At 39.4% G+C, this 25,643-nt stretch overlaps 1 protein-coding gene across 2 annotated transcripts in view; it reads right to left on the bottom strand.

Moving 5' to 3' along the window:
- b4galt2 (UDP-Gal:betaGlcNAc beta 1,4- galactosyltransferase, polypeptide 2) overlaps nt 1-25,643 on the bottom strand; it is a 214,267-nt gene that overhangs the window by 49,075 nt on the left and 139,549 nt on the right. For both annotated transcript variants that reach the window (XM_031733580.2, XM_039601650.1), the window contains exon 5: nt 3,166-3,353. In XM_031733580.2, the coding sequence (XP_031589440.1) occupies nt 3,166-3,353 (188 nt within the window). The remainder of the gene's footprint in view (nt 1-3,165; nt 3,354-25,643) is intronic.

Genomic DNA, 25,643 nt, shown 5'->3' with positions numbered 1-25,643 from the left:
CACACTCTGCTCAGAGAGCTGTTTGGTGTTTTGAGGTGCTAAGGTAATGGAGTAGCACTTAATGTGACCTGACTTTCACTGTTAGTGTTTTTACCATTTCCACCATTTATCAGAAACGTCTGCTCCTTTTACATTTTGAAATGACTGAAGTTGCTTTCATAAAACGACAGGGCCAAAATACTAAAAGGTACTCACTTTAAAAATGTGCTCAAAAGTCACTGAAGTCTGCTGCATTTTTTCTCGCACAGCTTAGAAGTTTATGAACTTTTTAGATGCTTAAATTTGAAGTACTGAACAAATGAGCTGATAGGCTGATTCAGACCACGCTGACCTTGGAATCAGTTTTCTTCAACGATCTCATTTTAACATAAGTAATTAACCACAATCAATTCTCTGACCTTCCAGTCACTCTCACCTCCAGGCTGTCCTTTCACTGTATGCCCTTTTCTTTATTTCAGAGAAGCCAAAAAACCTAATGAAACCATTTTAAGTCTTTACTGATTAATTGCTATTAAGAAATGTAAGCTTCAGCCCTTCTTACCACCTGCATTGTATTTGTTGCCAGATAGCATTAGCTTATTGAGCACTATATCAGGGACCTGCAGGAGCCCCTGAGGGTTTTCAGTAGGATAACTCTTGTGGACTGACAGCTTTTGGATGGTCAGGTCACATCACTGGCCATGTTTAGAGTATTCATCAATACTTCCTGTGCTTTTAGATAATTGAGGGCAGGTGTGGTGTCATTATGCAAAAAGATGCTTAAACAGGACCCAGCCATTCAGGGCTCTGGACCTCTTTGGGTTATCCTGCATTAGAAATTAGAAACGTAGTGCCCAATGAAACACATCGGATAGATTAATCAGTAATTCTAACTGAGCAAGTGACCTGTCCTAGGTTTACCTGCGTTCTGCCTTATGACAGCTGGCTCCAGTCCCCCCAAAACACAAAGGCCCTAGTCACACAGGCCTACAGACTTGTCTGCACTCCTGTTAACCTTTGATAACTATGGTAAATGTATGTTCTCTAACTTGCTAACAAGTAGTTGCTACAGATTGCTGGCAGTTCTTGGGAGCTGATTGCATTGGTTGTGAGCAGCCTACAATAGTTTCCAGGTTTGCACACTGTTTTAAGTGCCCTTTCTCTCTGTCCCTCTTCCCCTCTGTTTTTCTTTTCCTTCATCTTTCTTTCTCCCTTTCCTATCCCCCAGCCATGTAGGAAGAAGTTTGCATGGATGACACCAACTTATCTGCAAACACTCGTCAGCTATTCTACACATGATAGTGAAACTTGTGCATTGCACTTTTTCAGAGTATTTGCCTTCAAAACAAAACTTACATATTTTGAAATGTGTTAGTTTGAAGTTGAACTCTTTCGTTTTGTCATTTGTGTCTCACAGGTTCTCTACCGCTTGGCAAGCAGTGGGATAATGATTGCAAATACACAGGGTAGGTGACCACAACCATCTGTTAGTGAGCAAAGCAATCGCAAGACGTTTTCAGCCAACACTACATACCTTGAGCAATGAATTTCACCTACATGTAGGTAGTGCCAACAACCTTCAGCAGCCACTCACCAACCAGTCAAGAAATACACCTTTTTGTCTAGTGACCTGTGGTTGTCTATGGTTTCAGACCAGACCAGTTAAAGACCTCCATAACTGGAGCCTAAGTTGAATAAACTGCTAAGAAAATACATGAACATATTTAGAGCATAAACCTTTACTTAAACATACACCTGACATCATGTGGATTCATTTTTATGTTTCTTTTTTGTGTTGTTACTGATCCCCATTGTTAGGTTTGCTGCTGGGTTTGTGGGATTTTTTGTGTATTTTAGTTTCTAGCCAATCTCTGAGTTGTTTTTTTTTTTTTATATATTTGGGTCCTGATATGTTCTGTGCGTTGAATTCTTGTGTTAGTTCATACTTAGTTAGCTGGACTGTTTAAATATTACCTTTTTTCTCTGAAAGGTAGTTGGGATTATTTATATTTTTTGGGGTTATTTAGTTGGTTTCTAGCATTGTGTGTTATTTAACCTCCCCTCTGTTCTTCTGTGTCATTTTTAGTGTCAATTATTTGGAGTTTTGAGTTCTTGGTGAGCTTTAGCTGTTTTCTCGTTGGTTTCAATCTGAGTCTACTGTGTCTCCATTTCCCTGAAAACCTTATGTGTATAAATAGTCATGTCTTTCCTCCAAGTCTTTGCCACAGAGTCCGTTAAACTTCCCATGTGTCCTCACTCTTTGACCTCCTGGGCTTATTTTGAGTTAGCTGCCTCTAATTTTTTATGTTGTTGTCTTGGAGTCTGCATTTGGGTCCTCATCCTACAATACCTGATGATTGTTTTATCTCTGCATTATCATAAAGTTCTATAAGATACCGATTAGATTTTCTACACTGAATGATAATCATTGCTAATTTCCTTATTTTATCTAACAGAAACACCAAAAACCAAAAATATAAATTGTGTGATTAGACAAGAGGAGGCAAAGCAGAAAATCTATACCCCTATAAGTTTGGATTTGAGACTAAATTATTAATTTTTCACTAGGAAAATATTTTTTTAAAATCTAACAATTGTTTAGCACATACATTTTCTTTACTATGACTCAATTAAAAGTAACGATGGCAAATAAGACAGTAATTCAGTATTTAAACGGTAATAACATGTGATAATAGGCTCATCCAGCTAATTCAGTTTGCACAAAGGCTTCACAGTTACCAAAGGTCTCTTCACTTGCTGTAGTCCAAACTCGTTAGTTACACTCTGAAACGTGCTCTTGTTAGTACGAACTGATCAAACTTGGCAGCAGTGAACTGTGGTGAGTTTTCATACTAATTAAGGCTGCAGACAAGGGATTCAAAGTATAATGAGATTTACTCAAATTAAACACTGTTCTTTCACGATTGTCTGTCAGAACAAAGGCTGTAGGGGATCACTGAAATTCTGTTAGGCAGGAACTAGCAGATTTAAATTCTATGTATTTACGGCGTATAAGAGTGATGTACAACAATAATTGGAGTTGGCAGACATGTATAGAGTCCACCTGAAAAATAAAACCTTCAGTCTTACAATCCTTTAGACCATCATCAGTGTTTATATGTGTGCATGTGTGGGCTGTCAGTGTTTCAGACAAACGAGTGGTGAAACTGGATCTCATTCCATCACCTGAAGCCAAACTTGTCCATGGCGATGGCAAAATGTCTCGGCTGGTCGTAGCAGTGGTAGAGGTTGCGGTCGTCCATTGGGATCAGGTCAACGTCACTGAAGATGAAGCAGTCATACTCTGCATCCTTCAAAGCCTCCGTATAACCAACGTTCAACAACTTAGCACGGTTGAACGTGTCCTCGCCCAACTGCAAGACACACAAAGGAGAATTTGACATCAAGACATGAGCCTAAAAACTTCAAGCACGTAAGGATACAAAGATATGCAATGTCAGGAAAACAGGCAATGAATTTCTGATCAAATGTACATTATTAAAATGACTGTGTCATAGAAATGAGAAACAAAAAGAAGACCATATATAAAATAAGACATTTTCATTTTTCTTCAGTATTATAAAACAATATTAAAGTGGGAGTAAAGGCCCCTGAAGTTATAAATCTGGTCTTTCACATGTTATACGAATGAAAACAACATCTGAATGTACAACTGCTACAGGCACTTTTATCATAAACAAAGAGAGAATGACTCAGGCTGTAGCAAATGAGGTCAGGCTCAAATCAAAGGTGTTTTTCTTCCATTAATCCACTATGAGCTGATGTGTTTATTGACCCCAAGGAAAGATCATTTGCCTGAACCAGCGAAGCCCATCTGCTTCTGTGATAAAAGATAAACTCCATTTAAATATTTATATATATTTATTTTTGGGTGAAATTGATTCAAGCTATGTGTGAACGTGTATATGAAGTAATAATGTTTTTACTGTTGATAAATACAACAGTAAAAACACAGTGTGGATTGTGGTGTTGTGAACACAAACTGTAGAAAGTGGAAGACACAGTTCACGACCAAAAGCGAGCTTTAATAACTGATCTCCAAAAACAAAGTCCAAAGATGCAAGGAGCAGAAGTAACCCAAAAGTCTGGGACAAAAGGGACTTTACAGAAAAGAATATAAACTGGAACAAGACAGGAAGTAAGACTGCCAAAAACCAGGGCTTTTTATAGTCAAGTGATAGGGGATTTGACACAGAAAGGTAACATGAGACCAGGGAAGACAATGAGACAGGGGAGGAAGTGAAGCTCAAAACAACACACAAGAGAAAACTGGCAACATATGTATCAAAATCCAATACTTTGCAAAAGTCCTGAGTCATTACATTTCTTTATATTTTGCTTCCCAGGAGCCATATAGTGTCTTTTTAAACTGGTCTTGAGCAATAGTTTTCCAGGTTTTCTGAGGCAATTTTAAAGGTTTTTTTAAGTTTTTCCTTAGACATCGGTTGCTTTTTCACTCTCATGCATAATTTTGTTCACATTTCTTTAGTTGAATTTATGAAAAAATGCCAGACACAATGGTTTGACAAACATGAAATAATATTTTTGTACCAGAAAGTTTATATTTAACAATTAGCCAAAAACTTGGAATATGTCTGCATGGTGTTCAGTGTGTCCTTCAAACAGTTTGAGGAAACTGGAAGAGGGGAGGACAAAAGACAAAGTGACAGCCCTAGAAGCTATTTACAGGCAACTAATTATCTTAAAGTCATGTCTTTAGGAAATAGAAAAAATCCAGCACAAACCTGACAAAAGACTTCAGAGATAAATCTGACCATTCGGTTGATCAATCTACTTTTTTTGCGCAACTTTTCTTGATTTCTTAACACTTTCTGAAATGTTCTTTTCCTTTCATCAAAACATGTAACGCTTGAGAGCATCGCTAAACATCAATATTTAGTTTCTGCAGTGTTAGTCTGAATTTAATGCTACAAACAGAATGAAGTGATGTGTTCGCTGACCCTAAGAGACCCTGCTGCTGCAGTGAAGTGCATTTATTTTTCAGACATCCATGGCCCAGGTTCAACACTTTGGCTAAGATAAATTCTTACCCAGCAGCATACCGGCGTGAGATAGTTGAGGTTAATATATATGACAGTTCAATAGTGTAGAGGGTACTGTATATCTCTCTCTGCAGAACCCTTCTGCAACAGCTTGGTAAAGTCCAAGCCCTTGTCTAGCAGCAGGGAGGTCAGCAAGCAAGAAGAGAAGTTACTGCAACCTGAGACTGTTTGGCACTTTGGCAGTCCATCAACCTCGAGAATGCTTTGGATTTTTTTTTTTTTTTTTTTTTGCAGCTTTCATGAGAACTACAGTGAAGAAGAAGAGTCAAGGAGTGGAGACAGAAATGTGCCATCAAAAAGGGGAAATAAAAATCCAAACCATTTGTTTTGTCAGTAACTGGTGTACGAGACTGAGTCATAAAGATGGTTCCCCCTCAGGAAACCCTCACCTTACTCTTGGTCTACAACTAGTACATCTATTTTAGAACAAATTGCCTCAAGCTCGTTTTTTTCTTAACAGGAGCAAATACAGCCTTTACTGCAACAATTAAAGCTCTAGTTGGGTCAGCAACTTCATCTGCCATAAGTGCAAAAACCTGATACAGACAGGAAGCAAAAGATCATAATTTCTGAGAGAGACAGAGGGATGAGATCAATTTAACCTTATGCCCTAGAAATTACAACCATATATCAAAAAACTGTTTCCTAATTATGGCTTAGTGACAAATATCACTGCCTGAATTTTGTGGCTCTAAACTGGAGGATTTTCTCTCCTAAGGCTGGTGTTCATTTGGGTTTTTAACTATTATCTGGGCCAACAGATAAGTAATTTGAAGATGCTAAAGAGATGGGCTATGCCTGTAATAGCAATTTTGGCATTAAATAGAAAAAGCAATGACTGTAACAGACACACCTGTAAAATAAGTACCTCGCTTTAGCTAAACACATTACAGCAACAAGTTGATAAAAATAAATAAATTCTATTTAAACTAAAATATGAGTCTTTTAAAGAAGCCTTATGCAAAGTCTCCAAGATGTTACAAGAATACCAATTTATGTTAATGAGACTTGAGCCAAGTGCAAAGCTTCACATTCATGTCATAAACAGGCCTTCCAATAATGCCCAAGTGGACACAAAGTAGCAGAAAAATTAAAAAGTGTTACAAATCTGCTGCAGTCACGCAATCCTTGGCCAAAAGAGAAAACCACCCACTTTTGACAGCAAGGTGAATCTTTGAGATGATTAATGCATCTGCTGTCTGTCAAAAACTTCTGATCACTTTTCTCTTTTTTTGTCGTTGTTGTCTTTGCAGGTAGACTCTATGCCGGTGCATTATCTGTTCGAACCGACCGTGAATCAAGTACAAAGCGTAATCCCCGTGGTAAGCCCACTAATACCTGAGATTTGAAAGCATAATCCGTCCGTGCAGGTAACACAAAAAAAAATCTATTGTCACAAATCCACCGGGGCTCCAAATATCAGCTAAAATGGGCTTCTGCCTGTTTTTGAACAACAGTGGGTTTATTAGGTCGGAACCATATCGTATGAGGTCAGAAGAGCAAAATACAACCCAGGAACAAACAGGAGACAGATCAGAGGCTGATGATAAAGGGGAAAAGAGTGGAAACAAGAATACAGATGATACTACAACAGCTTGTGTGCTCTGTGTAACTGTTGTGCATTTTTTAAGTACTGCTTTCACTAATAGTAGGAGAGCTAGCTGAAAAATTACAACCAACTACCCCCTGTATGGACAATAATATTGGGCCACACTAATCCCACTACCACAGGTGTATAAAATGAAGCACCTGGCCACACCGTCTGCCTTAACAAACATTAGTGAAAGAACAGGCCCATCTAAAGAGCTCACTGACTCCCACCATTGTGACAAGTTAGTTTGTGAAATTTCTTTCCACTTGGATTTGTCACAATCAACTCTAAGTGAAATTTTTACAAAGCAGAAGCTTTTAGGAACCACAGCAACTCAACTAAGAAGCAGCAGACTGTGTGAAGTTACAGAGCGGGGTCACTGAGTGCCCAACAGTCGCCAACGCTCTGTTGACTCGATAACTGCTGAGTTCCAAACCTACTTTCGCATTAACATCAGCATGAAAACTGTGCACTAGGAACTTCATGGCATGGGTTTCCAAGGTATGTATATGTGAAATCTGAATATTGCAATGGCACTCTGGCTTGCAACTAATGTGTCCCAATGGTCAAAAGTCCCCAATGGCTCAAAAGCAATTTCTCCCCATAGACCAACATTAGCAGAAGACATTGCAACTCCAAACGATATAATAAAAGTGTGACTCTTTTGTTCATTAATTTTAAAATCACATTCTTTTAGACCTTCCCAGAGGCTAGAAAAGCAATTTTAAAATGTGACGCCATCCCAATTTAAAGTCAACTTTGTAACTGCAAATGTGTGGACACGAGCAGGAAAACAATGTGCATGTGACGTGAGAAAGAAACCAGAATACTTTTTCGGTGTCTGATGTCCATTTGTTACAACATTTAATATTATATCAAATATTATTTGTTACACAGTACAAAGACCCTGACCGAGAATCCTAACCATCATGCAAACAATGACGCAATTAAGGACAATCTGACTTTCCAATATTCCGCTGTTGTCTTAAGTGTCTGCAAATATCTCTCAGAGCTATGTAAGAAAAATGCAGTTCTGCATAAAAAGAGGGCGCTATTTTGTCCCAATTCCTTGTCTCGGCTTTGAGGGGAAAAACTTTACTTAGTGCAGTCGCACATGCCTCGAGCCTTTATTCTTGGTTGCTGACACAGACAGCTGGAGACCTGATGGCCGAGTAGTCATTCCTGTCATACTTTTTTGAAATCGCCTTGATGTCGGCTGCCTGGGCGCATGCGTAGCTGGTGCATTGCAATGTAAATTCTCCACTGAGAAGGCGCGCACACAGAGTCCACTCTGACCGTCTAAGGGGCCAAACCTTTGCCCCTTTAATGATGCTGGGAACTTTTCTGTCTGTAGCCTGTGGCAGTAACGCTGTATGGATTTTGATTGATTAATGGTTTCTCATAAACCTTGTGGAGTTTTATCAGAAGTTTACATTTTAAATGTATTTCTCAATTTGTAGCCACAGTAATTAAAAGAATCGACACAATTTGACATCCTTAAGTTAAATCATAGGAAAATGATAGACAAGATAGATAAATCAAAACAGTTTTTTCATGTTAATGTAGAAGTTTTAAAATGTCCTTTTCTTCTTTGGGTCCTAGCTGGCAGCTGGTCCAGGTGGTCGACTGTGGTGTACTGTGGGTGCTGCAGGATGTCAAGCTCTCTAAGTGACATTCTTCCAAGACTTTCGATCAGTGGCACTGGTTGTAGCTTGCTCGAGATCAAATTGTTGGCCCTTTAAGTTGTCCCCAGTCTATTTGGTCCATGTTTTCTTTGGCATTTTTGTTTGATGTGCCAACGAGCAGGCTGTAATTAGTGTGGTAGTTGACTGGGTGCACAAACCACTGAAGTTGACGTTGACGTATTTGGTCACCGCCGGTTGGTTGCTGCTGGCAACAGTCTCCAGTGACTTTGTTTCCCATGTGATCACTTATAGAAACTCCAAGGAGTTGTCGTAGACAATGCATTTAGAACACCTCAAACTTGTCATGGTGTAGGTTTCAGAGCCGTACGGTAGGATGGGCAGGATCAGTGTTTGGAAGAGATGAAAGCAGGTGTTTTAAAATTTGAAAAACTGATTAATTATTTTCCAAAGTTTAAGAAGTTTTGGACATTTGCCGGTTCTTTGCATGGTTGTCACGTATCATGATACATGTCATGTTTTGTTTCATACCGTGGTTTTCTTTTTTTGCTTGTTTTAATTAAGTTTTTCTGTCTCTCTCAAATTACATGCTTCTGCTAAAAATTTAAGAAACGCATTCTCTTTTTTTTGTGCTGCAACCTGCAATTTTCTTAAAATGTAACCACTGGTATGTTTTTTGTAGGAGACTAAATGAGATTCAAACAGAGGTGCAAAAGAACACAAAGAGCTGTCAGGCATTGTTGTGTTTTTCCCAGCAGATCAGCTCATATATCTTTACAAAAAGTCCACCCTTCTTTTTGTGCTCCTAACCTCATTAAGCATTATTGCAGTCATTGTTTATTATTTTATGAAGACATCTGTGTGGGAAACTCCCATCAACTCCGCTTCATGGTGCTCTACGTCTTCACTAATCACTTCATGCTATAAGCGAGTTTGCAGAAGGATGTAAATAAATAAAACTTACACATGTTGCAGTGGACAGGACACTTAAGCATTGCAGGTAAACAAAGGCAGTGGGATTGATGGGTGCAGATTTGACATGTCTGAAGCAAGAACAGATACCTAGAAGGTGTTTTTTATTGCATATATTCAAAATTTAAAAAATGGTTAGACAACATATGAAGAAAGATGCTGCAGTTTTTCTCCTTCTGCTCCATTTTTGGGCTTTTGTTGTTTCTTGTTTTGTTTTGTCTTGATGCTGTATTTTCCTCTACTGCTGGCCTCATTTTCATGTTTTCTCCTCAGGCTATTGCTTTCTGACCAAAACCTGTCTTCATTTTTTTTCTCACCCAGAATGCACTGGAAAGGACTGTGCAGCCACAATTTGCCTACAGTGGCCCACAGGGGACAGCGAAACCATTCATGTGTGAATATTTGACAAATCAACAAATTACAGGGTGAAATGCAGAAAGGGTACTCCAATTTAGCGGAGAGCGATTTTTGGCTCCTCATTTGCAAATTCATAGGCATCTTTTAACTTTCAAGGACATTTCTGCTCCATTAATTTTTGATCAGGCTCTACATAATACAGCGTGCATATGCATGTGGGCATGCAGCCTCAGCCTTGTGTAAATGAGTTTACTGACAAGTGTGACAAGTATGTGTGCCACGAAAATAGTTTTCTTCAGTTTGCTGAGACCTCTTCAGCTCACACTTGGAGGGAATATTGAAAAAAAAAAAGTAAACAAGAAGTTCCCAAGATAGAATTTCATCTGGCTGGATGCTTGAAAACATCTACTAACTCTGACTGAAGTTTTGTGTTTTGCATGTGTGCTTATTTCTGACACTTGCGTCCGTATTTTAAAAAATAAACTTAAAAACAAAGCAGGTAGCAGTCACTGTGACAGAGTTTGTTTTGCAGGGAAGCTCTTCACCGTTTAGTAAACTGTGTACATACAAAAGGCTCTTTAGTTCGCTGTATGGTAATTGTGGAGTAATTGCCAAAAGAGTGCTGTGTGCTGACATTTTTGTATTATTACAGTAATCTGGCAGATCAATGGTGATGTGCAATAAGTGCACTCAAGGAGAAGCTATCGCTATAAAATCAAAACTTTTAAATGCTCTCTTCACTTACAAATAACTAGAAGCATCATTTACGAGCCAGTGTTTACTCATTACTTATTTAAATGTGTAAATGTAACTAATGAACTGAATCAGTCAAACGTGGAGTGGAAATGTAAATATGGAAAACTGCATTCTGAAAATGTTGCTTGAGATTTATTTGGATTAATTTCCTTTTATATCCTGTCATATTTGGATTTCTCCATATCATACCAAAAGTGGATACTTTTAGTAACTTTAATTGTAACAACAACAACTTTTCTTTTCTTTCTCGTCAATCAAGATTTGTGCTGACTACATTTCTTCCTCGATGATGACGTCGGTGGCTCACCACTATCCATTAATAATGCGTTGGACAGTTCTTAAACCAATTTTAGTACCTTCAGTCATCTCCTTAGTGGTTTTAGTTACTTGATGATAATACTATAAAATAGAGCATCTTTACAGATGTAGGCCACAAGAAGGTGAAAATAAACCAAAAGAAAGTAAAGTTTCAAACTGTAAACTGGACACAGGATGTTCACATAAACTAGATTATAGACGAGGTAGCTTCTGCAGAGATGACTGCTACTCATTGTACGGTGTGTGATTGGTAACTGGGATAAAGTCAAAGCAGCAGCTGGGAAAGTGAACCGCTGGGGTAAATCACTGGCTGCCTCAGAAAAAAATGGGTGGGGTAATTGAAAGGAAAACACTCATCATCTAGCGACAAGGTGTCCAGTCACTTCACTGTAGAGGCTTAGTGACTGCCAGCAGGAAACTCTAGCGCCTGTTGTGGTTGTTGGCAGCTTCCTGTAACGTGTGTGTGTGTGTGTGTGCCCGTGTGTGAGACAGGCAGGATTTGTGTGTCTAGTCAGTCCTGACTGGTGGGGATGATTGCAAAACAAAACATGCTTTAAGGAACAATGTGGAATACCAACAGTGATAAACATTCCAGCAATTTTTAACAATGCCTCTAAAAGCCGCTTTGCATCAAAATCTTTAGTGATGAGATTTTCAGCACCTGCGGCGCTTTGTCAACTTTTGTGAAATCGATAATTTATCACTTCAACAAACCCGAAGAAAACAGTCATTGTGAGAAACCACTGGTGTCGGAGTTCTGATAAAAAATTCATGTCGCTATATCCCAGGTGTCTTGAAAGCTCAGTGCACTTCTGAGTTGTCCCGCTTGTTAGAAATCCGCGTGTACCCACCCATCGAATGGGATCTCTACTTTCATGACTACTGTGCCAGAAAATGACCCCGTGGTTCATTTGTGCAAGCTCTTAATACAATTTGTGGTTAGTGCATGCTAAAAGTACGTGACGTGTAGCTGATGTGTGTGTGTGTGTGTGTGTGTGTGTGTGTGTGTGTGTGTGTGTGTGTGTGTGTGTGTGTGTGTGTGTGTGTGTGTCAGGGTTAAAAATGTACCTTGTAGTCACTGTCTGTGATTCTCATGCTGCTTTTTTACGTTTGTTTTTTTAGCTCCTCCTTCTTTGTGATGAATTCAGCTGTCACTCCTTTTCCTGTTCAAAGCCACTTTTAACCAATCAGCATGCTACATGCATCATCCCAGTTTTGTCATGGTCCTGAGCCTGTGGACTCTGTGGTTTTGGTTTTGATTATTATCTTATGTTTCAGGTTAATTCTTGTTAGGATTTTCTTGTTCTTAGGTTTGGTTTCTGTTTTGTATTTTGATGGTAAATAAAGCTCACTCATTGCATCGTCAGTGCCTGTGATTGGGTCCTTTTCCCTTCAACCCCATACGACTGCCGCCGCAGTCGTGACAAATTTGGCTACATGCCATTTGTTTTTATTATGCTAGCACGTCTGCGTAGGATCCACACCTAAAATCCTTCACCCTGTGTAGTGAAATGCCTTCACACACCATTTTCTAACATTTAAGATTATGAAAATGTGTTATTTTTTGCACAGACCATATTCTTTTCAGTAAGTCAGACTCCTTCATGACAGTCAGCTAACCTGATTCTTAACACATTTCTAGTCCTTTGACGTGGCAGCAGTCTGTTTTTAGCTTCAGTACGGGTAGAGTACGTTTTTCAGACGTCCAATATCATCGTTCAGTTGAGGAACTTGTTGCTGCTTTCAGAGATTTCACACTTTAAAGATCTATAAATTTTCTCTACCATGTCTGTAAAACCTGCTGCTCAATTATACAAATGTAAAACATTACATCCTTTCAAATAGGTAAATATTACACAGTTAAAGGTGCAGCTCTTGGATATTTATTGCTGACATAGCTTAAATCCTTTAATACACTAAGTCATTTTGTAAATTTCACCTTATCAAGAAAAGCATTTTAAAGGGAAATAATTATAAGGACTTACAATCTTTTCTTCTTTTTTTGAAAGCATGTTTAGAATAAAACCCACCAACACTAAAACCACTTCAGTCCATGAGGCAGAGGTAGAGTAGAGTTGTTTCCACTCTCGCCCAGCAACAACATTCATACAGTCACGGTCTCTGTGATGTCCCCTGTCTTTTCCCCTCTGTGGGAGTCCCTACTGTCATTTTATAAGTGTTTAATTTTTTACCTTACACTAACAACTGAATGACTTGTTGAAGCTGTATATACCCGTCATGGGTCATCAAATTAATCTGTTAATGTAAATTATTCTTATGTATAAGGACATTATCTGCTGAACAGTCAAAAAGCTGCTGAAACACTAAGAATAATATAAGCCCGATATTTATTTATTTATTTACATAAATACATATCATGACCCTTAATTATTATATATTTTTTAATTCAATTTAAATGTATGTTTTCAAAAAAAAAGTTTGTAGAAGAACTTTTCCTCTCTTTAATAGTGTGACAGCAGGAAATGGAGCAAGAGTGGGAATGGGAATGACATGCAATAAAATCTCAATAGCTAAGCACCAAGGATGGTAATAGACCACATTAGCCAGCAAGGCCCACCCTGGAACCGGTGGGTGGGGGAGCAGATGGAGTTTTAACATGAAACAGCAACTGGGCGAACTCCAAACTCCTGCTGGTAAGAATCACATAACCAGATCCAAAAAATCCAGAGCAACCAGTTAATGAACCTTCAAAGAGCATTGCAGCCCATTTAACAGATGCAGCAAAGCAGAAATATGTTTTTCATATTGTGAATTTATGCTTGCTATATATGGTAAACTGACATTTACCATATGGCACGTTACACTAATAACAGTTATAGTGTTGAAGTATTAGTCTTATAAACAGAGGTAAAGGGGTAGGTAAAACAAGTCAGCTAAGGCCTCAGTCACACAGGCCTGGAGACAGCTTGGCGACCTCGTGGCAACTACCAGTTGCTAAGGAAAAATGTGTATTTCCCAATCAGTTGGGTAGGGAGTGGTTGCTGGCTGTTGCTATGTAATATCGGTCTAAGAGAGGGACATGGTGCTGCACCACACATTTCTTTGTGAATGCTTTGGTTGCTAGCAGACTGCCACAGTCACCTGTAGTTTGCATGGACGATGCTGAACTGTCTGCAAACACTCGCTAACTAACCACAAAGAGGTAGGGAAACATGAAAAAATGTGATGAAAACAGAATATCAAAGTAAAAGTGATGCCTTTCAAAATGCAACCAACATATTTCTAAAGCCACAGCGCTTACTTTGAAGGTGAATGGTCTTCGTTTCGGGTTTCCATTGCACTTTTCACAGTTCAACTACCATTTGGTAAGTAGTTGGTGAGTGTTTGCAATTGGTGTCATGTGCAAAACAACATACCTGTTTGCAACCAATGCCAACTAACAACTTCCAGCAACCAGTTGCCAGCTGGTTGGGGAATCACATTCTTCCCTAGAGAGTTACAAAGAGGTTGCAGACTGGACTCTAGATCTGCACGACTGTGGTCAAATCCAACTTCTATATTATATTTATATAACACATAATATTCTCCAAAAAGTATAAAATCAGTGATATTCACCTTTAATGGGGAAAAGTTGCTTAGTTAAGTGATGCAATATAATGGTGGGGCTGCAATTCAAACACTTTGCATCCAAACTCAATTCAATATAGCGTGAAATTATGGTTTCAGATAAAGCGGCAGGATAATTAATTAAAAATGCCTTCAGGCCCTTCAGTTAGAAAAATACAATATAAAACAGCAATACAATAACAACGAAAGAAATTAAGGGAATTAACATTTGCCATATCCAATCTAATTTAGCTTCTGTTTGCCCTCAAACTTTGCTTTAACTTCACAGCTTTCACTGCCTCTTGTATTCACTCTTTGACTTCTCAGCTCTAAAGGGAGAAAGGTAAATCTTCTTCCACCTCTCCAACTGCCTGCACTTCCTGCTCTCGGGTCATCAGTTACATTTATTTTCTCTCTGCTCCTCTCGGGCTCCTTGCTCTGTCTGTCTCTGGCAGGTCTTCCCTGGTGTGTCTGCAGTAATCTGGTCAGTGTCAGCCATTCTCCCCCTACATGCCCTCGGAAAACCAATTAACCCTATCAGCCATATCTGAGTATCACCAGATAAATCCAGTGCTGCTGCCTCTATGAAAGAGAGAGAGAGAACGTGTGTGTGCGTGTGTGATGAAGACAAATATATACTGTAACTTTCTCCCAGAACCTGGTCATTGCACACGCACCTATTGTTGTTGCCATGGAGAGGGATTAAGGTACAATCAGTGCTCTGCCTGGATGTCTGTCAGCAGATCGTCAGACCTAACGTGGGTGTTTCTGAATGGTACGTGTGTGTAAGTCCATGCACAACCTCCAAGTGTCTATGTGCACGCAAGTGAGTGTGACAGGATTTCAGGCTCCTTTGGAGACACGTAGGTGGGGACTCGTGTCCTATTATTTGGCCAGTCGACCAGTGCAGGGAAAGAGCAACCACAGGAGATGTACAGAGAATTCATTTTATCTCACTTAATGGAGATTTAGCTGAACATGCTCAAGTTTTCCTGTGTGTGTGTGTGTGTGTGTGTGTGTGTGTGTGTGTGGGTGTGTGTGTGTGTGTGTGTGTGTTTGATTTTTTTATATAAAAAAAAACAGTGCAAGTGTACAAAAGAACATTTACTTGCTTTGATGTAAAAAAGGTTAACATTGTTATTATTTATTGCTATTTCAGGACAGGGGTGATCATGCTGGAATGAAATGAGCGAGCATGAGCTTACTCATCTTTTTTTGTATTTTTGGAAAAATTAATTAGCTTAAAAATGTTACAAAGGCCAAACACACTTGTTAGTCTTCACACTACAAACACTTTTTGTAAATTTCCAGTAAAAACATGATGTTAGACAATCCAAATTACTACACTCACTAGCCACTTTATTAGTTATACATACTCAACCTACTCAGTCATCCAGTCATATGGCAGCAACGCATTCAGGCATGTTGACAAGATGAACTGCTCAATACCAGCACCGGGAAGAAAGGTCATTTAAGTGACTTTGAATGTGGCATGGTTGATAGTGACAGACAGGCTGGTCTGAGTGTTTCAGAAACTACTGGGATTTTCCCGCAAAACCAAGGACAACATATCAAACCTTGAAGCGGATGGCCTACAGCGGCAGAAGGCCACACCGGGTGCCACTGCTAAGAACAAGAAACTGAGGCTACAGTTCACACAGACTCAAGTGTGAACTGAGGCCTGGTTAGATCAGTCTCAAGCTCTGTTACGAGATTCGAAATCTAAAAAACACAAAAACATGGTTTCATCCTGCTGTACTAAGCTATGACAGTTGAGGCTGCTGGTGCTGGTGTATTAGTGTTTAGGATATTTTCTTGGCACACCCTGGCCCTTTAGTACCAGTTGAGCATTATTTAAATGCCACCTGAGTACTGTTTTTACCATGTCCATCCTGTAGTGAGCAGTGTGTCCATCTTCTAATGGCTGTTTCCAGCAGGATAACACACCGTGGTCACAAAGCCCCAAAAAATCTCCAACTGGTTTCTTGAACATGACAGTGAGTTCAGTGTACTAAAATGGCCTGCATGGATACCACATCTCAACCAAAAAGATCATCTTTGGGATCTAATGGAACAGGAGATTCACATATTGGATGTGCAGCTGACAAATCTACAACTGTGTGATGCTGTCATGTCAATACAGACTGAAATCTCTGAGGAAAGTTTCCAGCACCTTGTTGAATCTATGCCATGAAGATTTAAGGCACAAGGGGTCCAACTTAGCATTAGCAAGGAGTAATTAATAAAGTGGCCAGTGAGTGGATTTTTCCACAGTTTCACTCTGGTGAGCATGGCTTTAGCTTGAGACCAGTTGGCTGTATCCATAAAACAAGACATGTGAAACATTAAAAAAAAAAAGCCTGTTACACTGCTTTCAGTCACTCACTGAGCTCATTTAATTAACGAGCTGGTTATCGCTAAAAATATCAGCTAGTGAACGGCCGTCATTTCAACTCTTCAAATTTGAGCGCTGCCAGCTATAAAGCGGGTGCTTTTATTTGCTCTATGTGAAGTGGATTTACTGTTTAAACATTATTCATTTTAAGTGGTAAATCTACAAAGATTCAAATCTGAAGCTAAAAAGTGACAGTTTGACAGAATTAACCACTAAATTATTATTTAAAAAGTACATATGAGAGAGAAAGACGAAAGCGAGAGAATGATAAAGAGAGCTACCATGTTCATTAGAGCCTGCATGAACACTAAATGCACTCGGCCATGCGTTCTTAATAAAAGATGATGATCCCTTCATTTCACCGCCACCTGGGAAACAGGAAGCTCATCAAAGCTTGATTAGATACTGCAGTCAGCCATGCACACAGAAACACAAACATGGCCGGCCTATGTATATCTAATTCATAACCTTACAGTCTTCAATCATATCCGCAGCAGTGTGTTTTCTGCTTTATGAGAGCTTGGCAGAGAACACAAAGACTGAGGAGAGAAGAGCGTGACAGAGTTGGCGTGGGGCCAGAATAACTAATTTGCTGTAATGACTTTCTGGCAGTTCTGACACAGAGGAGCTCCCACATAAAGTGAGAGGCCGGGCCACGATAGGCAATTCAATTACGATTCCGTCACAGTAGCCGATAGTCGCAGATCAGGGCAACATCAACACGACAGCCGGCGATGATACGCTACACTGCCGGGCCGAAACAATGAAGCAGGTAATGCTTTTTTCCCCGGTAAATAAATACAGGACACATCTCTAATATCCCGCACAGGAACTTTTGGTTGTTTTGTTGCAGAAATGTGGACCAAGTCGTCCATATGGAAATCAAAAGTCAAACTGCACCCCACTATATATTTTTTATTTCTGACTAGATGAGGACATGCTGTACTCTTTTTTTGGTATATTTTATGTGCAAAAAGAGACTGAGAAATAAGAATTATTCTTCCCTCGATCTGGCACAAAGTAAGTGTTATACTTTTATTCCTAATTAAACGTTCAAATCATTCGAAATGTTCACAGCAAAGGTCAAAAATCCTCAAGAGGACAAAGCCGAAATTGGCAATGGAAATTAAAACAGGGAGCTCAAATCAGTTAAAAAAAAAAGACACATTTGATTCCTCGTAAAGTCCCATTCCTCCAGTGCTCAAACAATCATGAATTATATTTGGCACAGCCAAAATGATCCCAAGTCTGAACAAAAAAGTAGATCACACTACGTCAAAGAAGTCCCTCAGCTGCTCCAGAATATTTTTCAGCTCTCCGCCTTCCTTTAATTTGCCCGAATAAAAAAATTATCATATTAATAATGGATAAAATAATACTGGATAGTGTGACCCCAAATTCACACACAAATAATTATCATTTGACTTTGCTGTTATTTTCAGCTCTTGGCATTTCTTTCTGCTCATTGTTTTGGGATTACACCACCCAACTTTTCTGTTTTTAGCCATCCCCCCCAAAAAACCTCTCAGGATCCTGTATGCTACAAAGTCATCGCCAAAAAGCAGGAAAACAACCATGGAGAGAGTGTTTGTAATAAAACATTAAATCTAAATCTCCCAATGTTCCTCCTCATCTGCTGAATGTGTACATAAGAAGCTGTTTCTGACATGTACACTGTAAACACCAGCTCCTGGTTTGTGCATCTGCAATTTAGAAAAGGTCCATGTGACATCAGTTCTATCATCAGACTATGAACCCGTGCATCCCAAAGATTGACTGTCTTTTTTTACACCGCTAACAATGTAAATTAACAGGTAGATTTACACACTTTTCTCTAGAATTCATACTTATGGGATATTTATCTTAATTCTTTATCTCTGTCAGGGAAACTAGATGTCTTGAAAACAATGATTCTGCCTTGTTAACTTAGGCTTGCAGGCCGAGAAACTTGTGAGTGGCTAGCTAGGTTAATGATGAGTGGTTCCTGGAAGTTATTAGGTGAAAGGGGTTGCAAAAGCCTCCTTGCGAACACAATGGTCAATAGCAGATTAAAAATGGTCGCCTGTAGTTTGCATAAAAGACAAAAGTCAACTTGTATGCAAGCACAGTGCCAACTACAGTAGTGAAACTTGGAAGTTTGACCTTCAAAGTCAGAGTGGATCCTCTCTAAACGAGTTGGTTGCAGTGGTAAGGCACAACTTTTACTTTGAAAACAAATGATTTACATTTTCGGTCGCATGTTTTCAAGGTTCACTACCGCTCACTGGGCAGTTGGTGAGCACAGAAAAGTCGGCATTTTCGTGCAAACTGTAGGTGACCGTGACAATCTCCTGGCAACCAAAGCAATCAAAAATGTCTTTTTTGGTGCGACACTCCCTTTGCAGCTGATTTCACCTGTCTACAGCCCGCTACCACTCGCCAGCTAGTCGGGGAATGCACATTTTTCTGTGGATTGCCTGGCTCTGTGAGACCTAAGCTGTAATTCAATTTAGGCTAGATTTGTTTTCCTGCAGAGACACCAAGAAAATTACCAGACAACATTTAGCTTGGCGGAAATATGGTGAAACATAAAAATACCATGTGATTGACAAACCACAGTACAGTTAGCAGTGCCCTGCGATGACAGTATAAGTGAGTGAGCAGACCAAAGAATGACTGGCACTGAACCAGATTCATCAACATGACGGATTAAGCCAAAGAGGACGAGGGTAAGAAAGAGAGAGGAAGTCTGACAGAGAGAAGAAATGATGAAATAAAGGGAGCGGGAGAGGAAGAGAAAAGAAAAATATGATGATGATAATAACAGAGTAGCTGCCAAGAGAAATGACAGCAAAGGTTAGAGCTGCCCTGTAGGGGTTGGCTGACATGTGTCACTCAGAGAAAAAGCAGACTCGTGCAGAAAATGCACACACGCATGCATGGACACACTAACACATCGAAATGTCCTCACTCTGATGGACTAAACCTCAAACTTGTCCTCACTAAGACAACTGTGCCATATGGACCTGCTCTTGTAAACATATGGGGCTTTGGTTGTGAGTAAAAAACACTGTGATGGTCTAGTAACAAGAAACACACATAAACAGATCCTATACTCAGGAGTTACCACCTGACATGTGGGACTGGCAAGCGAAAGGAGAGTGGCAGGGAGGTGAAGGGATGAGAATCAAACCCACCTGACATTTTGACAAATACGGACAGATGCTTGCTGTGACTTGTAGCTTTGACCTGCTGTGTCAGACCTGCTCTCACAGACATATGGGACTCTGATTCTAACACCCTGTGATGCTGTAAAAAAAAACAAAGCAAAACAAAAAAAAAATCCCCAAAATAAAAGAGGTGTGCTTTCCAGAAGCACCTTTCTCTCTTGGGCATTAAAGCCCTAGAGCTCCTCATTACATCTGGGCTCTCCAGCATCAAGGGCACTTAGTACACATTCAGCTGGAAACTATTTTCCTCCAAAACACCTTTACTGCAGGGAACATAATATCCACAGTGCAGCAGGTACCACTTTCACTACACACAAGCTTGATGAGAGCGTTAGAAGCATTGGTAAAAATTTATCAAAAAGAGGTAAATAACACTTGAAAGTACTTGGTATCTTGTGCATTGCATCGTACACAAATATTTTATCAATATTTGCACTCTCTACGGCCTCTCAGTGCATTTTTGCACCTATAGTTCATTTACTCTGGTCTGAATCCGTTCGTGGTTCTGGAAACCAAAATGCATCAGTACAAATGTTCATTGCGCTTCGTGGCCAGATGGGTCTGGAGCAGGAGCAACAAACATAAACACAGGAAGAAGCTGGTGTTTTCTGGGCTAGTAGATAAAATGAAAGATTTCCATCCATCTTATGGCTAGCTGCTTCAGTTTGTGTACTCTATGTCTATAATACTGAGTCATATCCCAGAATGTAAAGCAAACCTTGCTACTGCAAGCCTTTTAGCTCAGACTTACAATACCACACTATCTTTATTTATAAAGCACTTTAAAACAACCACTGCTGATATAAAGTAGTGTAAACTAGAACTAAAGGATGAAGATACATTAAATATAAATAAAACCCATTCAAATGTCAAATAACGAAAAGAAGTGCGTGACTCGAAAACATGTTTTAAAAGCAGCAAGGCCCTGCTAGTTGGATTAGATTGAAATCACATGACATTTTCACCAAAAACAAACCGTGCTAGAGTTTATTTGAAACTTGACCGAGATCATCTCCTCCAGACGGTCTCGGTGGGGTCATTTTTGTCACGGTGTCGGGTTTGACCGTGACAGTATTTTGTGTTTCCCTGAAACAGTTTCCCTCTTTCACTCTGTCTCTCTCTTGCCTCTGTCGTGTCACTGTGTCCGTGTCTCAGCGTTAGGGATTTCCTGTTTTATTGTGACAGCCACTTGTTCTGTGTGCATCGTGTTCAGTTTTCCTTCGCCTGTCTCGTTAGACAGACTTAGTTCATCTGTGTTCCCCGATGTGTTTAATCTCCCTAATTTCCTTGTGTATAACTGAGCCCTCAGTTTTCTTACTTCTTTGTCATGTCATTGTCATCTTATCCCCTCTCGCTGTGTGATCCATCTGTTTGGACTTTTCCCTGTCACCTGATTTAATATTCCTGAGTTCCTGCTTTAGTTTGCTTTATGTCCTGTAAACTCAGAGGTCTAAACTAAAGACCAGCTTTAATGCTGAGTCCTGCATTTGGTCTAGTCTTGCCTACCACACAGTGTGTTACGACAATTTATGCTGCTAATGATTAGAAGTGACAGGAAACATTTTGTTGGGCATCATTAGAATTTCAGGCATTTCAAGTTGTCTGAAAGGACTATAATACTCCTGCATGTTCTCTATTTTGAGGTTTTGCCTGTGATGACAGCCTACAGGCAATCAAAGGTCTTTTCATACCTAAGCAGGTGACTTGTGCAGAGCAGGATGAAGACTGAAAAATCTGCTCGCTTCCACAGAAAAAAACCAAAAAACTCCAACGACACCTTTAGTTACAAAACTCCAGTGAAATGCCACCATATGAGACGAGTACCTGTTAGAGGGGTGATCTTGTCATATTCGAATGAATTTAACTGAGAGACATGTATACTAATTTAATCTGTATGCTTAAAATCTCAGGTCAAATTTCTGTAACCTTTCAGCAAATTAGAAACTTTTTTCTTGCTCTGATGTTTCATCATATCTCTATTCTCCTGATCAGTCGCGGCTAAATCTATACAGCTCTTCCAGGTACGACACAAACACACAGAGGCTGGATTACATGCAAACCTACAGCTCGAGATGACTCATCCTTCCCCATTTCCCATCAGGACCAATATGGGACGCCATCTGCCTCACCCTAATAATGACTGAGCCTTCTCTTCTTTCCCCATCACTTTGAGATATTGCTCAGCCCGAGTTTTTACTCAAGCAAATAAGGAATGAGTCAATCTCCAATCTCACCGGAAGAATCCGGAAGCATTGCTCAGTGAGTGAATAGACAAAGACACGCAGTCATAAGACGAGCTAATAATGGTGTAATGATTCTCTTCTTGGAATTGTTTCTGGTGAATGAAAGTAGGAAAGCGTGAAAAAGAGAGTTTCTTTAAAACGTGCTGCGTCGAAAATCAACAGATTTCCTCCCGCTTCACTGCGCGTTTCGACACAATTCTCAGCTGAGTTTCAAATGACAAAAAAGGTTCAAGGTTTCAGAGATGCTACAGGTGGATTACAGTATGTATGAGGCGATGTGGCTGACTTTGATGGAACTCTATTTTAGCCTCAATTGTTTTGGTTTAAGAGCCAACATCTGAGGTGTGGTTGACAGTGTATGAGCAATCTCACACTTCATTATGTTAGCACTCTCAGACTGTAGATGGAAAGAGAGCAACTATGAAAGTAAACAGTATTACATTATATAGCATAAACAATTCTCATTATATTAAAAATTTTTTATGGGTGACTCACCCCCAGTCAACCTGTGGTCACTAAATATGTATGTCAGACAGGTTGCAGGCTGTTACTGGAAGAAATTGGCTGCAAATCAGACGCTGCCCCAAAAACCTAATTGTGATTGCTTTGGTTGGCAGCAGATTGGTGTGGTTGCCCAGAGTTTGCATGGAAGACACCAGCTTGTCTGCAATCATTCCCAAACTGTTTGCTGAGGGGTAGTGAAACAGTTTACCTTCAAAGTTCTGCCTTACTGAGGATAATACACTTAACTATAACTAAACTGACTGTAGTGAACATTTTTATTTAGACTTTGGATATTTACAAACCTGTGTTTCTACTTTCTGTGTTTATATTCTAATAGCTATACTGTTTTTGCTAAAAACACCTTTCCTGTAAATACTATGATACTTAAAACGACCAAAGCTAACGCTGAACTAATGATGAACTGAATAAAAATGAAACATTTTCCAATAATAAAATAAGCAGCTCCATTCTGGAAACTAAAGAGAAAGACGTCAGCACGAAATAAAAATAGAAACTAATTGCAGAATACAAAACTGTAACAACTCTGCGCCTTAGTGCTGCAACCAGCACTTCAAAAGGCACAGTTTCAACACCACTTGGGAATAAACATTTTTTCTCTAGCGATCTGTTGCCATGAGGTTACCGACCCTTCTCGATGGCTGCGTAACCTGATATATTATTTAATATCAAAATATCACAATGCTGGTCTGTTTCTGCTGTGTGTGCATAGAAGTATTAGCAAACAGTTTTAGCTTAACAAATGTTAAGATTATGGGTTTATAATGTTTCATTTTTCTTTGTAGTCAGACAAATCAGCCTTTAGATCAAATTTAAACAAGATGTTAAAAGGCTGAATAGAACTGAAGGATTGGGTTTAGTGAGGCTTGGTATTTGTGATCAGCTGTTTTCTTTACTGACTAAACCTGCATGCTTTCGGGGTGACTGTAGCTTATGAGGCAGAGCACGTCATCTACTGATCTGAAGCCTGGTACTTCGATCCCTGGCTGCTCCAGTCTCCATGCCAAAGCATCCTCAGGTAATATTCTGAATCCAACAACTCAAGTTGTTCTCTGATGCAGTCATCAGAGTGTGAATTTTAGTTAGAAATCACTAGAAAAAAGTGCTTGAGTGAATGATAAAGTGCTTTGAGTGCTCAAGTAGAAAAGCGCTATATAAGAATTGGTCCATTTACCATTTACGGGAGATCGCATTTCCTGAAGCACCCTGTTCAAGAGCACGTTTGCCGTGGGGCTCCTCTCAGGATTCGTCTCAAACCTCTGCGGTAATTTTTATAACGAAAAGCCAACCAGTCAGTGAAAACCCTGTGAAGCATCTTCATGTTTGTCAGTCTAATATTAGAGCTTTAGTCTCACTCTTAGACTCAAACTTTGAAGCTCTTCAGGATTCAGTGGCATGAAAACTTACTGTTAATGCTGTCAGCGTGAAAGGTGGGCCAGCAGTGAGAAATCATGTTTCCTGAAGGAATCGCCAATGTGAAGAAATCCTGACACACACACAGCAGAAACAGATGATCTAGTATCAGAGAGATTCATTTAGCCTGCCTGTCCTGTGTCAGCAGCTAAACTGTTAATAATTATGGATGATGAAGATACCTCGTTAATTATTTTGTTCAAAGGGTCACTAATTGGGCAGCAGACATTTGAATTTTTTTATAGTGTGGGTTTTTCACATCCTCTCATCTTTCAATCTTAAAAAAAAAATAAAACTGTTTGGCACTGCTTCCTTCCAAATTTTGCCAGCCAACATTTTAAATAAATAAGAAGTCCATATGTTCATATACAGTATCATTTTTACTTTTTGAAGCCAGTGAAAGTCTTAGTACTTATAGACAAATAAATTAAGCTTCCATAAGCTGTAAGTGTGAGGGTGTATGAAGACCTAATCAGAGCCAATACATGTCCAATGAGGATTTATTAATTAGTGGTATGAAAGGAGGGATGCAAAAAGAGCCCGAGTAATATCAGTCTTTCGGTAACATGACTTGTCATAAATGTGCTCTAATTAAAATAGTTTAAGACATACCAGCTGTTTGCATCACCATGACGCCCCCCTCTCCCCCATTTCTTTCCTTTTTTTTACTTCAAGTGATTAAGGTGCCATTTGCTTTACCTATTATCAGTATTCCACTGGATGGAGATAAGGTCCTCACGGAGCAAAGAAACATAAATCAGACTCTTAAAACAAATGTGCGGTGGATGTAGTCTGCAGAGATATGCAGCGTGATCTATTGAGACGTTAAGGCTGCCCTATATTATTCACAGCCATGTATAGCTGGGGTCAACAACATGGCTGCTTTGGGAATGAGAGGTCTAAAAGCACTGTATCATTATAGATAAATTTTACAGCCCTCAGCTGAATTTCATCCAAGTGAATTATGTCTAATACGTTAGCTTGATGTCTGCAGAAGGCCAAAGGGTTTCATACCTCTATGCCTCTATAGCTAGATGAGTGTTTAGCTGATGTGGAGCATGCATGTTGGATGATAAAGCTTTATATGCAGGATAACGTCTGCTGAATATTTAGATTGGTGTGAGTTGTGTACATCTATCCGTACCTTCTTTGCTTGTATGTGACCCAAAGGAGCTACTAAGTTCTGTATGTGTTTGATTGTTGCATTATATGATTTCATTTTTTAACCTTTCACCACGAGTAAAGCCATTTATTGCTCAGTTTTTTTCAAATATATTTTGTGAAAATTACTTTTATACAGCATTTAATTTTGTCCATGTTATAGTCTTATATTCTTTCATTTTAACTCGGTCAAAAGTGGCAGAAAATGTTGCAATGTGACATGAATTAATAACAAGGCTGTGAGAGTTTCAATCACCTTACAATGCTTTTCTTTAGAAACAAAGACATTTCATGTTATATTAGCAAAATTAGCTGCAAAAGGGTTAGGGTTACAATTTACACCAAATGGCAGATGCTAAAACTAGGACCTGTAACACCAAACAATCCTAGTAGAAGCTCTGTGAAGCTCTACTTAGAACTACTTTCAGGTTTG

This window comes from Oreochromis aureus, linkage group 18, assembly GCF_013358895.1.
Source record: "Oreochromis aureus strain Israel breed Guangdong linkage group 18, ZZ_aureus, whole genome shotgun sequence".
Lineage (NCBI taxonomy): Eukaryota > Metazoa > Chordata > Actinopteri > Cichliformes > Cichlidae > Oreochromis > Oreochromis aureus.
This window is presented reverse-complemented; position numbering and strand designations above follow the sequence as displayed.